Raw genomic sequence first — 15745 nt, 5'->3', positions numbered from 1 at the left:
ACTATATAAGATTCCCCAGTTCTTCTAATTTATTAATGCACCGAGGTCCAATTCCCTAGACTGGATCCTGACATTGTATGTTGCAAGGTTGTTTCCAACGGCGGTCTTTTCTATTTCATACACAAACTAACACATATATTCATTGTGTGTGTATATATATATATATATATAATATATATATATACATATATATATATATATATATATATACATATATATATATATATATATATACAAATAGTTTTGCTAATTGGACAGCATTTTACAAACAGTGAGTATTATCAAACCTATGAAGTACTTCTCTGTTTGTGAGGTTCTCATCTTCATAGTTTAAAACCAAATACAAATAATATAATAATTAGATGAAATTAAAAATATAAACGCCGTTAAAAATTTAAAGATGAAGTTGGAATGGAAAAATAAATGATAGATGTAAATCGTAAGTAAAAACATAGTAGGTTTAGAAAATTGATAGCCCTAACTTGATCGATATTGGGAGTGAATATGTAGCAAATAATTAACACCGTTAGTATGAGTTTGGTTAAATTCATCAAGTTGGCCTATAGTTTTTTTTTTTTGTGTGTGTGTGTGTGTGTGTGTGTGTACAAATTGTAACTGGTCACATAAAAAAATCGCCAATAAATATGATTTTCGGTTGCTACAATCGTCTGTCAGATGCCAGAAAATCGCATCTAAGGGCTTTTCTTTGTCAAAGACCACAAGATCCCCGACGTCATTGACTTCTCAAACTCTAGCCGCGCCCCCCCCCCCCCCCCCCCAATGATGCTCCTATGCCCCTGGCAAACTCCCATTAGTGGCAGAATGATAGTTTACGAAAATTCTAAACTGTTACAAAAGATAATTGTTCATTCCATATCCCAAAAAACTTTTCCTAACTTCAGGAATAAGCCAGTTTCATAACATATCAACTTGTACGCATCTCAATTATGGAACCATCTGCAAAAAAGAGAAGAATGTACTTGACTGGTTTTTAAAGTCACCAAGCTATTGGGTTACCACTATAACGTTTGATGTAACAGAGATGGTGTGAAATTAGAGAAAGTGAGGATAATTTGAATCGATATATATATATATATATATGTATATATATATATATATATATATACATATATATATATATATATATACATACATTTACATATACATATATATATATCTATATTATATATATAATATATATATATATATATATATGGGGGGGTGCTGGAGCAAGCAGGCAATAGGAACTTTCAAGTAAATTTCTATACCAAAGTGATAACATTTATGCAATTTTTTTACTAAGTGCATGGGAGTAGATGGTATTAGTTGCAGATTATTCATATTTTGATTTTCTTGCAGTCAATTTGAACGTATTTTGAGTGATGACTCCGTCCCGGAAAAAGGAGAAGCTTTCCTTGGTGCTCTTACTGCTGGTGAAAGGAAACCATGGGCTGAAGCACGCTCAAAATATTTCAGCAAGGGAATCAATAGGACATCATTGGAAGTCATTGGTATGTATGTAGTCATAAGCTTTTCTTGTCAAGCTGATTGATAGATTTAGCTTTTATATTTTTTTGTAAGATGAGAGAAATTGCGATTTTTATATCCCCTTAGAGGTATAATTGGATGCCCAGAAAATGGGGCATTTGTTGACTGAGTGCCCCACTTATAGCTCTTATAGGATGGCAGGTTCATCCTTGCCAAGACCCTTGGGCATGATGTGTCGTTCAATGCTTGTGGCATTTTTAAATTTATATCAGAAGCAGGTTTTCTTGATGCTAATTAGCTTTTATAACATATTTACTTCTCTGGTTTTAATTGAATATTCTTTGAATATTTATTATATGATAAATTATATCGGCGTCAATGACCTTCGATGTCAGGATGCCAGAGAACTTCAGATCATTCATTCATTTATTGTTTATAGCAGAAGTTATAGATAAGTCTTTTTCTCGTATGTCAGCTTTGCAGTTGTCTTGGTTGTGAGGAAATCTCTCCAGATTGTTTGCTTAATGTTTAATATTACTCTTATCACTATTATTATTATTATTATTATTATTAGTATTTTCATTAATAATAATACTAGCGAAGGTGCAACACTAGTTGGATAAACAGGATGCTCTAAGCCCAATTGCTCTAACAAGGAAAATAACCCAGTAAGGAAAGGAATTATGGAAACATAGGATATCGTGCCTTAGTGCACCCTCAAGAAAGATAATTCAAACCCAAGACATTGAAAGACCATGGTACAGAGACTGTGGCACTACCCAGGACTGGAGTACAATGGTTTGATTTTCGAGTGTCCTCCTAGAAGCGCTACTTATCATAGCTTAAAGTCTCTCTTCTACCCTTACCAAGTGGTAAGTAGCCACTGAACATTTACAGTGCAGTAGTTAATCCTGGAGTTACGAAGAATTTTTGGGGGTTATCTTATTGTCGTCAGGTGTATGAGGAAAGAGGAGATTGTGTAAAGAATAGACCGGATTATTTTGTGTATGTGTAGGCAAAGAAAAACAGCCGTAACCAGAGAAGGATCTAATGTAGTTAAGGTATAGAAGCAAACCACCTATGAATGTATGCAATTTAGACCATACAGCATAGCTGCTGGTGCCTGGAAGCCCCTTCAATACTGAGGATCAGCTGGGGGGAAACCCCACAGTTGCACTATGACCTAGATTACTGGAAAACAGATCATGAATGCTCCCAAACAGGCTAAGAATTCATGCTCTCAAACAGGATGAGACTGCTAAATCTTACTGGTATTTCTAAGTGCCCAGGGCTTACAGATTTTCAGTGGATGTAGTAACGCAGTAAATGAATTCAAGAATAAGTTTTAAAACCCCATAAATACTCCCAAAACTAACCAATTCGTTCTACCCAAGAGCCAATGGAATCTGTTGTTGTACTAAAAATTCTTTAAGACCTCCACAATCTCTCTCTCTCTCTCTCTCTCTCTCTCTCTCTCTCTCTCTCTCTCAGAATATTAATCTATTATGTTTTCAATTTATTTTTCTTCCTTTCATCGTTTTCTGCTTATTGATATGATTTAATGATAAAGTATTCCTTCCTGCATAATAAATTACAAGCATTTTTGTTTAGATATTGTAACTAGAATAAAAGAATGATTGTAATCCACAATATTTTATGCCCTTTATTCTATTTAGAGATTAATGTACTGCATAATGTATTATTCTTTATTCATATTTGAGAGCTCTTGTTTTATTTTATCTACCTCCTTTGAAAGCTGGCATTGATTTATTTGTTTGAAAAACAAATCCTCTCATTTTTAATCAAATAATAATTTTTTTTATATGAAAATAAATTTCTTTAAACAGCATAAGAACATGAAATGTGTCGTGTTCTAGTTTCCATTCCTCTATAATTGAGTTGAGTTGAGAGAGAAGGGTAATTTCGTTTTCTGTTTGATCTGTGTTGCTTCAAACTATAACAAATGAAAATTTGAGTTCATTATAATTGAACGTTTTATATCATCGCGTGATGGTAATTCTACAAAGTTTTTTGGTAAAAAAGTGCTGATAATAAATTCTATTTAAATTCTAATTACCTTATTTGTTCTCATTGAAATAATTTTTATAATAGAAAATTATTCAAGGATAATATAGATAAATAACAGTGATTGCAGGTATTAACTATAGAGTTGTCATGCATATTTGTTTGTTTTTCATTGCTGCTTTGTGCATATAGGGAAATGGATTAAAAGGCATGGAAGCAAAGAAGGGAAAACTTCAAGTTTCATACAGATTTTTTAAAACACGAATAAATGAAATGGTCAATGCTGCTATGATCATCTTTATTTGGTAGCTTTTGATATAACTTTTGTCATCCTCAGCCTATATGTTTTTAAAAATTTTAAGCATTGACTATTTTATTTCTATTTAAATTGCGATACCTGACCCAACTATAGACTATAATTTTAGCAAGATATGGCCGTCAAGGACTGCAACTATTCAGGAAACTAGAAAAAACTGCAGTTAAATTAAGGATGAATGAAGCAGACTTAAAATTTTTAAAAACATAGACTGAGGATGATAAAAGTTCTGTCGAAAGCTACCAAATAAAGATGATGATAGCAGCATTGGCCATTTTATTTCTACTCAAATTGCGATTCCCGAGAGGAACACAACCATCAACTATAATTTTAACAAGATATGGCTGTTAAGGACTGCAATTATTTAGGAAACCAGAACAAACTGCAATTAAATTAAGGAAGAATCAAGCAGACTTAAAAATTTTAAAAACAAAGACTGAGGATGATAAAAGTTATGTCAAAAGCTACCAAATAAAGATAATGATAGCAGCATTGACCATTTTATTTCTACATAAATTGTGATTCCTGAGAGGAACCCAACTATCAATTATGATTTTAACAAGATATGGCCATCAAGGACTGCAACTTTTCAGGAAACTAGAAAAAAACAATTTAGTTAAGGAAGAATGCAGAGTTAAAATTTTTAACAAAATATAGCCTGAGGATGACAAAAGTTATGTCGAAAGCTACCAAATAAAGATGATGATAGGATTGATCATTTTATTTCTACTTAAATTGTGATTCCCGAGAGGAACACAACTCTACACTATAATTTTAAGAAGATATGGCTGTCAAGGACTGCAACTATTCAGGGAACTAGAAAAAAAACTGCAATTAAATTAAGGGAGAATCAAGCAGACTTAAAATTTTTAAAAACATACAGGCTTAGGATGACAAAAGTTATGTCGAAAGCTACCAAATAAAGATGATGATAGCATCATTGACCATTTTATTTCTACTTAAATTGCGATTCCCGAGAGGTACCCAACCATCAACGAATAAATGAAGCCCCGAAGATAGAACCCGCGAATACCGAGGGCTGACTTTATTTGTGTATATGTATATATGTAGCCTATATGTGTATGTATGTTCAATTAACCCCCATATTTGTGAGTGTTAGGAACAAGACCACCTCGTGAAGAGCTCAAATTTATTATTTTGAGCTGCAACAAAGTCGGAATGTCTTTTAACAGCTCTGGATGTTATGAAATTTCTACAATCCCTGGGCTTCCAAATCAACCTCGAAAACTCCGGTTATCTCCAGCTCAAGAATTCCAGTGGCTAGGACTGCACTGGAACCTAAAGTTACATATCCTCTCTCTACCTAAGGGCTAGAGGAAGGAAATAGCAAGTTCAGTTAGGTGTTTAATTCAGTCGAAAACAATCACCAGACATCATCAGGGAAGAGTCTTGGGTTCACTACAAATTGCAGCGGTGACAAATCTAATCTTAAAAGCAATACTCAAGGATGCCAACAGATTCTGGAGAAGAAAGGCTACAAATGCTTGGAGAGATTTTCACCACAAGACCAAGGCTTTACTGTGCAAGTAGCTCAAGCTGTTGTCCCCTGCCAAGAGCTTGTCGACACACGTTCCTCTTCAGGTTCCTCCTCCATTAGTGACAATCCATACGGATGCTACGTAGCAGGTTTAGGGGGTCATACCCTTATCAAGAAAATGAAGTGTTAGTTGTAAGTTGCATTTCAAAAATTCCATATAAACATTCTGAAAACGATGGCAGTGTTCCTTTCTTTGAAGAGACAACCTAAAGAAAATTTCCCACATCAAATTAGTTCTCAACAGCAAACCAATAGTCCACTGAATCAACAGCCAGGGTTCAAGATCTCCACAGATCAACCATGTAATTTTGGGTATTCTCATTTTGTCAAATCGGAGAAATTGGCATCTCTCAACGGTTCACTTAAAAGGGTTCACAATGTGACGACAGGATTCAAGCCTCTGGAAACAGAGCCTCTGGAAACAGAATGGTTTCTAGATGCAAAATCATTCTGTTCCATTCTGGAGCGTGTCCCAGAACTGCAAGTAGATCTCTTTACGACAAGCTCTAACAAGAAGCTTCCTCAGTATGTAGCAACGAATTTAGATGCCGTAGCAGCAGGGATAGATGCGATGTCACTGGATTGGAACTGGTGGACTCGCATTTATCTTTTTCCATCGTTCAACAACCTCCTGAAAGTCTTGAACAAACTACGGACCTTCAAGGGGACAGCAGCACTAGTGGCCCCAAATTGGCCAAAGAGCAATTGGTATCCTCTTGTTCTGGAACTCAAACCTCACCAGATCCATCTGCCGACACCAATGCTGTCCCAGGATGTTCAACAGAAGACTGTCTTCGCTTCCTCCTTGATAATGAAAAACCTTCAACTCATGATTTCCTCACCCTAGCTGCTAAAAGAAAATTCGGAGTTTTGAAAGAAAGGATTGATTTTATAGAAGAATACAAGTCTGCTACTACAAAAAGACAATTCTTGTCTTCTTGAAAAATCTGGGTGAAGTTCGTTAAAGAACAATTACAATGGACTTCCGTATAGCATTCTTTATTTCACTACACGAACAAGGTTTGGCTTCTACTATTTCCTCAAGTAAATCAGCCCTGACCAGACCTATTGCTTATGCTTTTGATATAGAACTCAACATCAAACTGATCAATTAAATCCTGAAGGCTTGTGCTTAATTGAAACCAATTGCTCTTCCCAAATCCATTTCATGGCCATTGGACAAAGTCTTTTACTTAGCCTCATCAATAGATAACTACTCTGCTTTTTTACGGGATCTTACTCAAAAATCTATAATTTTACTTGCCATGGGTTCTGGTGCTAGAGTCAGCGAGATTGTGGCACTACCAAGGGATGATGGCCACATCGAATTCTTGGAATCGAGAGAAGTAAATCTATACCCAGATCCTTCATTCCTGGCTATTATCAAACTCCCTACAAAACACTGGAGGCCCTGGAAGATCGTTCCACAAATGGAGGACTCTTCTCTGTGCCCTACGGAATGCCTTAAAGCTCACCTGTCAAAGAGCCGGGCTTTTAAAGACGGACAACTTTTTAAAGGGGAAACAACAGGATCTAATCTCTGAAACATCTAAGGTCCAAACTCACCTATTTTATCAGAAGAGCTGACCCAGATAGCCCTAAGAAAGTGGACTCTTTCTTAAAGTTTTCCCCATATATGTTCTTCGAAGGCTTACAAGCTTACACAGGATGGAAATCTTCCAGAGTTTTTAAAGCATTACTTGCGACAATTGGTAGAAATTAAACACTTTGTGGTGGCAGCTGGTAGCGAGATTAAACCAGCTTCTTAGTGTTGTGCATGGACTCTTATGGACTGTATATTTGGGACTTTTACACTCCACATATTGCAAGTTGGGATAATCTTCTAATTTGCAGTGTGTGATAATCTATTATGTATAGTGAAGAGTCAAAGGTGATATTCTTTTCCTTGTCATATGGAATGATTTTATGTTATTTTGTTAGATGTTTCTGTGGTGAACATCTTGTGGTGTTTTCCGCACAAAAAAAAAAATATAAATATTATTGCACAATTCTTGCTTTTGTAAATAAAAGATTATAGTTCTTTTAGCATTTCTGTTATGTGGGCCTACTGTATGTTAATAAAAAATAGGATACCTCCTTTTTTTTTTCTCTCTCTATTGTTTGGTTAATTTGTTTCAAACAAAGATACTTTCTGACAGTGAGTGGGACTGCGATGATAACTTTTTGGTTCCGATACAGTTTACAAAAACTTGCTTAGTCCATTCATAGCATTGGGCAGTTGTCCCAGACAGCTATATTTAGAAGTGTAATCAAATGATTGTAAGACACTTTTCATAGATGGATTTTCAGTCCTCTATAATTAATGAAGTGACTAAGAGCACATATGGCTTGAAACTCTAAATTGCCACAACTGAGAATGTAAATTCTCTTGTACACTTCCATCAGGATGACATGACTTGAGCCCAAAAAAGCAATTTTGACATAGGAAAAATCTATTTTCGGGTGAGAGTCACTTTGTCCTGATGGACCTGCCTGTTACCTTTAATCCCCTCCCAATTCTAAGTGTCAGGCCACGCATCCTACAATGGCTGCTGCTAGAATGGCGAACCAGTGAACATATGTACAGTAACACATGCGATTGGAGTTGTAACGGCTCTCCCATGTATCCAATCATATCCCTTATCCTTCGAGACAAGGTTGAATTTATTCGAGGGAGGATAGTCGTAGTTGTTTTAAACATGTCTTTGTTACACGATATCTCTCTAGACACTCACTCCAGAAATCAGAACCCTGTGATACTTCTACAGGTAAAATTCTCTGGTATATCACTCGCGGAAAATCTGCCAAGTAGAAAGCTGGCTAGAGGAACTTCCATCAGGACGACATGGCTACCTCACCCAAAAATAGATTTCTGAGCTCCGACCCGTGCCGCCCAGTGAAATGCTCCTTTTACATCATTTCTAAGGTAAAAACTGCTATGAGTTTACAAGAGAAAAATTTTGTATAGGAATGCTAGGTTGAACCCAGCTCGCTCACCTTAATAAGGTGTCGGTATAATACTGGGGCGCTGAATAAATCATAATCAGAGGCCTCGCACCATTTAGATATCTCCTGTCAATATCCCCGAACAGCGAGGTGCCGTTCAACATCCTACTACTACTAGCAATCCAAAGCCAGTGACGACACTCCTTTTCATAGCACGCGCTATCAAACACTTATTTTGCCTTGGTGTGTGAATTTCGCTGGTTTTACCTGGATTTACCTCAAGATGTCGGACTCCACTGTCACTCCTTCTAAGTTAAGTACCAGATCTATGAGTTTTGAGATTTTGGAGGGGGCCTTTTTTTTTTTTTTTTTTTTTTTATGACAGTTTTATTTTTCACGACCCCGCGTGGGTCATTCATGGCGCTCGGCTTCCTGCTATCTCTCTCTCGTGTCGTTCTTAACGCTTTTCAATGAGTCCTCCATACTGATTGTTTCTCGTTATGAACTTTCTGGGTATCCACGGTTCACACACCATATTATTTTATTACTTTGATGTCCTGTTATTATGATACGTTAGCGTATTCTCGTTAGGTTGGCATGCCTGGTCACCTTCGGGCGTTTCTATTCCATTAATATTATTACTTGGATTATTTACGTTCGCACGCCACGGACTTGCTTCTCATTATTAACGTCATTCGTTTTTCTTGCATTAGCTCGAGGGTCTTTCATGAGTCAGGTATTAGTTTTTCATTTTGTTAGCACTTCACTGACTCTGTGTTATGTTGGTAGCCCTGCCTAACTCCCAGCGCCGTTAGGCTTGGTTTTCTCCTGTCTCATGTTCGTTCCCTCTTTTCTTTTATGATTGGTGTACAGTATAGTTATTTTTATTATTATCATCATCCAGCATGCCTTCCTATCTTATTTTACCATGTGTTATGTTTATTATAGTGTTATTAGTCTTTCCGCGTGATCATATCATCGTGGGTCTGGCAGGTTGGTATACCTGCTATCGCCCCACTCCTAGCCTCCCTCCCGCCCGATACCCCACCCCAGGGTTACCTCCCTCCCTCTCTCCCATATCGAGTTAAGAGTCACTATATTGCGTTATGTTCCCCTCCCGGGGCCTTTCGCTCTCTTTGCACGGCGGTTCCCGTTGATCTGTGAGGCTTGCTATTATTGTACATTAACGTACGTTACTTACACTTTTTGTACTACTCTACCCGGTCGTAGTCGTTTTCTTTCCGTCGCTCGTTTGGCCAACGATCGACGGAAAGTTTTCTGCTCGGTCCGTGGTGCCTTGTCATGTTATATTATTTTATTGAGTTCTGTACGTGCTACTCCTTCTCTGTCCCGCACTTCACGGACCCATTAAAGATCCCTTCCCCCTCTATTGTGTCCCGCACCTCACATAGATATATACTGTATATAAAGACTTTCATTTCGGGATCCCCGGACGTAGCTTTTATACATTACCATCTGGTCGAGTTTAGTTGAGCCTCTGGAGCCAACGTTACTCATTATTACTTGGATTAACTTTATATATTAGTCACATATATATTATATATACGATCCTAGTTCTCGACCTTCCCTTCCCTCTTTTGATATGATCACGGTTACGGTCTGACTTATTCTTATTCATAATACAATCGAAATAAAATCTTTATCATGATATTGATATATTTAAGCACTCCGGGCCCCCCGGGCCCCTAATTTGCTTTTATTCAAGATACTTGATGTATATATATAAAATTTTTTATCATGCTATTGATATATATAGATATTTTAAGCTCCGGGGCCTCCGGGCCCCTAATTTGCTTTCCTTCAAGATACTCATGTATCTTTTATCTTACAGACTGTTCGCTGTGCGATGACGGCATGTGCCGCTGTCCTCCATCAACCCTGCGGCCATGACGTGTGTCGTTCGCACGCCCACTGTTTTGTTCAAGTGGATGACTTAGCTGTTTGGCATCCGGACAATTGTGTAGTCTGCTACACAATAACCTCCACTCTAACATCTGACTCTGTGATTGCATTTTCATTAATACAGACTTGTAGGGAGTTATAATGAATTTCGATGGTTTACTTTAATCACGATTATTATTATTTTTAAGGCCACAGTCCTCTGGACTTCCCGCATGCCTTTCACTTCGTGCCTACGAAGTCCTTGGACTTCTCCACTTTTTCTTTGGCACAAATATCCCTCGCTAATAGTCTGTTCTCTTTCAGAGCACCCAACTTGAAAAAGACACAGCTTAGGCTACCCTCAAGATCTGGATTGGCGGGTTCGCTCCCAACGTGAAGGCCAAACAGCCTTATATCCTCTCTGAGGAATGGTGTTCCCGCCTCTACCCCCATGCTAAAACTTCAGCTGCGGTCCCCAAAGAGTTGGCGGATCCTATCATCGAGAGGTTCGAATCCCTTCTTCTGGCCCCGGACCAAGAAGAGACGGGCGGCACCCTAACTGAGGACGTCGCTACCCTCAATCTCGATGTGGAACCCATGGCTCTGGATGATCCCGATGCAGGTAGGGACGTAGGTGAGTCAGGTGGTTCCCGGGCTAAGATTCCTCTCCCTAGCCCGGCTTTCTCTTCTACTTCAGAACACTCTTCTTTTCAAGGTTTTCCGGGAACAACCGGGACTGATCTCAGGCCCTGGCCTGTTCCCCCCAAGGTGAAGGCTCATCGTAAGCCTTTATATAAGACCCACAAGTCTTCCAAAGAACACAAGTCTTCGAGATCATCATCCTCGAAGGCTAAATCCTCCTCCACCAGAGTCTCTCAAGACCCAATTGCTGTGCCCTCAACCTCTCACGGAGTAGCCTCCGTTCCGGCACCTGTTCCCCCCCCGGCGGAATCGTTTAACGCGGTGGATTTTTCAGAGAAACTGTTTGCTCGTTTTGAGTCGATGCTATCGTCTCATACGCAGCAATCGCAAGAGAGGATAGCTTCTATGGAGAGCCTAGTTCAGGGGCTCATGCGCTCGGGGCTGCCACCGCCACAACAGCAATACCCCATCCCCGACGCCTCCAAGCTTCCTCCTTTCAATAAGAATAACCCTTGGAGGTTAGCATTGCATGCCCCCTTCTCAGAGGGTATGTTGTCAATCGAAGGTTTCGGTACCCGGCCTCTTGCTGATTATGAATTCTACCCGCTGGGTCTTGAATTCCCCTTCACTGGCTACGCTCGCCTCATGGAAGAGGCTCTGATTCGATTGGATAAGGTCCCAAAGGAAACTGTTATTTTTCCTGAAGAACAGGCACAGTCTGTCTTGGTCCGCGTGTTCAATGAGTGGGACTGCTTGAACACAATGATTACGGCCTACAAAAGTTCATATACTATGTTTGTGGCCGACGACCAGACCCCTACCCCATGTGCGACCAAGATCATAGAGACGGTCTTTCAGGCTATCAAGGAAGAGAAGCCTTTACCTCAACTCAGGGAGACCGACTTAACCTTCCTTCTCTTTCCGGGAGACAATGAATGTTGGCGGAACGCCCCAGCTACCTTCTCGGTAGGTAAGTTGAGCCCGGACTGTGCCTCGACGCAGTTCAGCGAACGGCTTCCCAAACTCCCGGAGTCTCTCATTAAATTGGAATATGAGTCGAGGTGTAGATTCAGCAGATCCCTTAATTCGGTTGCCCTTTCTGAATTGACCGTCGCCACTTACAACGAGGAGGACCTCCTTAAGGTCCTCACTAAGTCACTTTTGCAAAACTTTATGGCTGACGCCTATGATTTTGCAAACGCCAGGACCCGTTGTCGACGACACGTCCTATCCGAAGCCACGATTAGGCACGAACCTAATAGGCTCATCAAAGCTCCAGTCTGGGGGCCCGGATCTTTTCCCAGAGGATTTAGTTAACTCGGTCCTTAGCGAGGCAGCTAGAGAAAACCAAAACCTCAAGGTTAGGTGGGGCTAAGTTTCAAAGAGGAAATATGAGCCTACTAGTACCCCAATCCGAGGTAGGAAGAGATTGAGGCCCTTCCAATCTTCCCAATTCAGACAACCTCTGCAAGAGGTTCAACCGGTCTCAGTCCAACCTGCTCCTCAAGGTCCCCAGCCTTCTACCTCAAAGGGCCAACAACAAGAACAATATGTCTTGGACCCTCAGTCTCAGATCGCCTCGACTTCTTTCTCCCCCGCCTTTACCCCCACTTATGAGTCTCGGTGCTCTTTCCGTGGCTACCAGCGTCACAGGGGTTCCAGGGGTGCCTTTCATGCCTGAGGTGGCGGAAGGGGTTACCACCGAGGCAAGTCTTCCCGCGGAAGCAGAGGAGGCAAATCCTCCTCCAACCATTGAGAAACTGCAGGTAGGAGGGAGATTGTACATATTTCGGGACCATTGGAAGTTCAGCGATTGGGCTTCCAGCATCATCTCAAAAGGCCTAGGGTGGAGCTGGATACAGGGACCTTCTCCACCGAACAGCTTTTACCAACTACCAACGGAAGAACTACGTTCCTTCACAAAAGATCTGCTACTAAAGAATGCAATCCAAAGCATACGTCGCTTAAGATTTCAAGGACGCTTGTTCAGCGTGCCAAAGAAAGGTTCAGACAAACAAAGAGTAATCCTGGACCTGTCTCGTTTAAATTCCTTCATTCGTTGCGACAAATTCCATATGCTTACCGTCTCGCAGGTGCGGACCTTACTTCCCCGTGGGGCCGTCACCACCTCCATCGATCTTACAGATGCCTTCTATCACGTTCCAATAGCAAGGCATTTTCGTCCTTTTCTGGGCTTCAAGCTAGGCAAACAAGCCTATGCATTCAAAGTGATGCCATTCGGGCTCAACATAGCACCCAGAATCTTCACCAAACTAGCAGAGACAGTAATTCATGAGCTTCGAACTCAGGGGATACAGGTAGTGGCCTATCTAGACGATTGGCTAATCTAGTCAAATAATGTCCAGACTTGCCGCATAGCAACGAACAAAGTCCTCACCTTCCTTCGACAACTGGGATTCCAAGTCAACCTCGAGAAATCCCGCCTGGTCCCGGAGACCAAGTTTCAGTGGCTGGGACTGCAATGGGACCTGTGCTCCCATACGCTCTGCGTCCCCAAAGCCAAAAGGAAGGAGATAGCGAGGAATACAAAACAATTTCTCAGGGAAAAGTTGACCTCCAGAAGGAACCAAGAGAGGATCCTAGGTTCCTTACAGTTCGCCTCCGTTACAGACATCGTCCTAAGGTCCAAACTCAAGGACATAAACAGAGTGTGGCAACCGCAAAACGCCGAGACAAACGTGCTCGCCTTCCCCCAATCCTGAGAAAAAGTTTGCAGCCTTGGACGAAGATCAAGAATCTTTCCAAGTCGGTTCCCTTACAACATCCGGTCCCGGGACTCGTCGTTCACACAGACGCCTCCTTAACAGGGTGGGAAGGTTACTCCCAACACAAGAAAGTCCAAGGGTTATGGTCACCAGTCTTCCAACAAATGCACATCAACGTCCTAGAGGCCATGGCAGTCTTCCTCACTTTAAAACGTCTCAATCCAGCCAGGAATCTCCATATCAGACTGGTTCTCGTCAGTGCATTCATAGTACACTGCCTCAACAGAGGAGGCTCCAGATCAGCCCAAATAAACCACATCATGTTGAAGATTTTCTCCATGGCGGCAATGCACAAGTGGCACCTGTCAGCAGTCCATCTGGCAGGAGTTCGGAATGTGGTAGCGGACTCACTTTCCCGGACGACTCCGCTAGAGTCGGAATGGTCACTAGACAATCGATCTTTCCAGTGGATACTATCTCAAGTCCCGGGTCTCCAGGTGGATCTGTTTGCGATGGAATCCAATCGCAAACTAGATTGTTACGTAGCCCACAACCTGGACCCTCAGGCTTATGCCACGGACTCTATGATTCTAGATTGGAATACCTGGAAGACGATTTATCTGTTTCCTCCGGTGAATCTCCTGCTGAAATTTCTGCACAAACTCAGATCCTTCAAAGGTCAAGTGGCTCTCGTAGCCCCCAACTGGCCCAAGAGCAATTGGTTCCCCTTGTTGCTAGAACTAGGTCTCTGCCCCCGCCGGCTTCCCAATCCGGTGCTAACACAGACAGTACAAACTCGCAATGTGTTCGCTTCCTCAAGGATTCTGAATGCCCTAACTTTATGGACTTCATGGAGTTCGCAGCCCAACGAGGTGCAAACATCGATCCTTTGAATACTATTTTCCTGGAATCTGACAAAAGGGAATCTACTCTCCGTCAATATGACTCAGCTGTCAAGAAATTAGCTAAGTTCTTGAAAGATTCCCAAGTTGAGAAAATGACGATGAACCTAACTGTGACATTCTTCAGAACTCTCTTCGAATCAGGCCTGGCAGCCAATACAATTACTACAATTAAGTCAGCCTTGAAAAAGATCTTCCATATTGGTTTTGACATTGATCTAACGGATTCATATTTCTCATCCATTCCGAGAGCTTGTGCCAGACTAAAACCTTCAACTCGCCCTAGCGCAGTTTCCTGGTTTTTGAACGATGTTCTTAAGGTAGCCACTGACACCCCAAAGGAATCCTGTAACTATATGGCATTATTAAGAAAGTCACTTTTTCTTTTGAGCCTCGCCTCTGGCTCCAGAATATCAGAATTGTCAGCCTTATCTAGAGACTCAGGTCATACAGTATAGAGTTTCTCTCTTCGGGTGAGGTCCTTCTCTCCCCTAACAAAGTTTTCCTGGCTAAAAATGAGGACCCCCAAAACAGGTGGTCTCCCTGGAAGATTGTTCCACTTCCTCGGGATCCATCCCTGTGTCCAGTTACCACCCTGAAATCCTACTTAAGTAGAACTTCCACTACAACCACAGGGCCCTTATTTATTAGAGAACACGGAGGAACTATTACCCTTAAGGGAATCAGGCAACAAATTCTTTATTTTATTGAACAAGCTAATCCTGAATCATTCCCACATGTCCATGATATTCGAGCTGTGGCTACTTCAATTAATTTTTTCCACCATATGAAATTTGATGAGCTCTCAAAATATACGGGTTGGAAGTCCCCTAAAGTTTTCAAGCGCCACTACCTAAAACCTTTAAAAGCTCTTAGATTTGCCACAGTAGCTGCAGGGAATATAGTTCCTCCTGAAGGTACCGAGTCCTAATCACAACGTCTTGCTCTGTCCTCTTTCCCTCCTACCTGGCTTACCTGTTGTTCCTACCTGTTTTGTTTACCATACACCATTATGGTGTATTATTTTATTATTCAATTGTTCAATTTCACGAATTGTTTTGATTTCACTTGTTCTTGAAATCCCCGAGCTGATTTTATTTTGTTAAATCCTTATGGATTTACTTTTGCTTGGTTCTCTCTATCATCCCCTAATGGGATTTTGTACCATGCTCTTATCCATATCTATGATTGAATTTTTACCTTTGCATTTTTGATTACCAAGCTGGATTACCACTATTCA

The 15745-nt window shown here is 40.7% G+C and overlaps 1 protein-coding gene across 1 annotated transcript in view; it reads left to right on the top strand.

Moving 5' to 3' along the window:
- Positions 1–15745, top strand: part of whd (carnitine O-palmitoyltransferase whd) — a 379066-nt gene that overhangs the window by 163085 nt on the left and 200236 nt on the right. Inside the window, exon 5 of the mRNA XM_068376806.1 lies at positions 1360–1511. Within this exon, the coding sequence (XP_068232907.1) occupies positions 1360–1511 (152 nt within the window). The remainder of the gene's footprint in view (positions 1–1359; positions 1512–15745) is intronic.

The sequence above is a fragment of the Palaemon carinicauda genome, chromosome 7 (genome assembly GCF_036898095.1).
Source record: "Palaemon carinicauda isolate YSFRI2023 chromosome 7, ASM3689809v2, whole genome shotgun sequence".
In the NCBI taxonomy this organism is placed as follows: Eukaryota; Metazoa; Arthropoda; class Malacostraca; order Decapoda; family Palaemonidae; genus Palaemon; species Palaemon carinicauda.
This window is presented reverse-complemented; position numbering and strand designations above follow the sequence as displayed.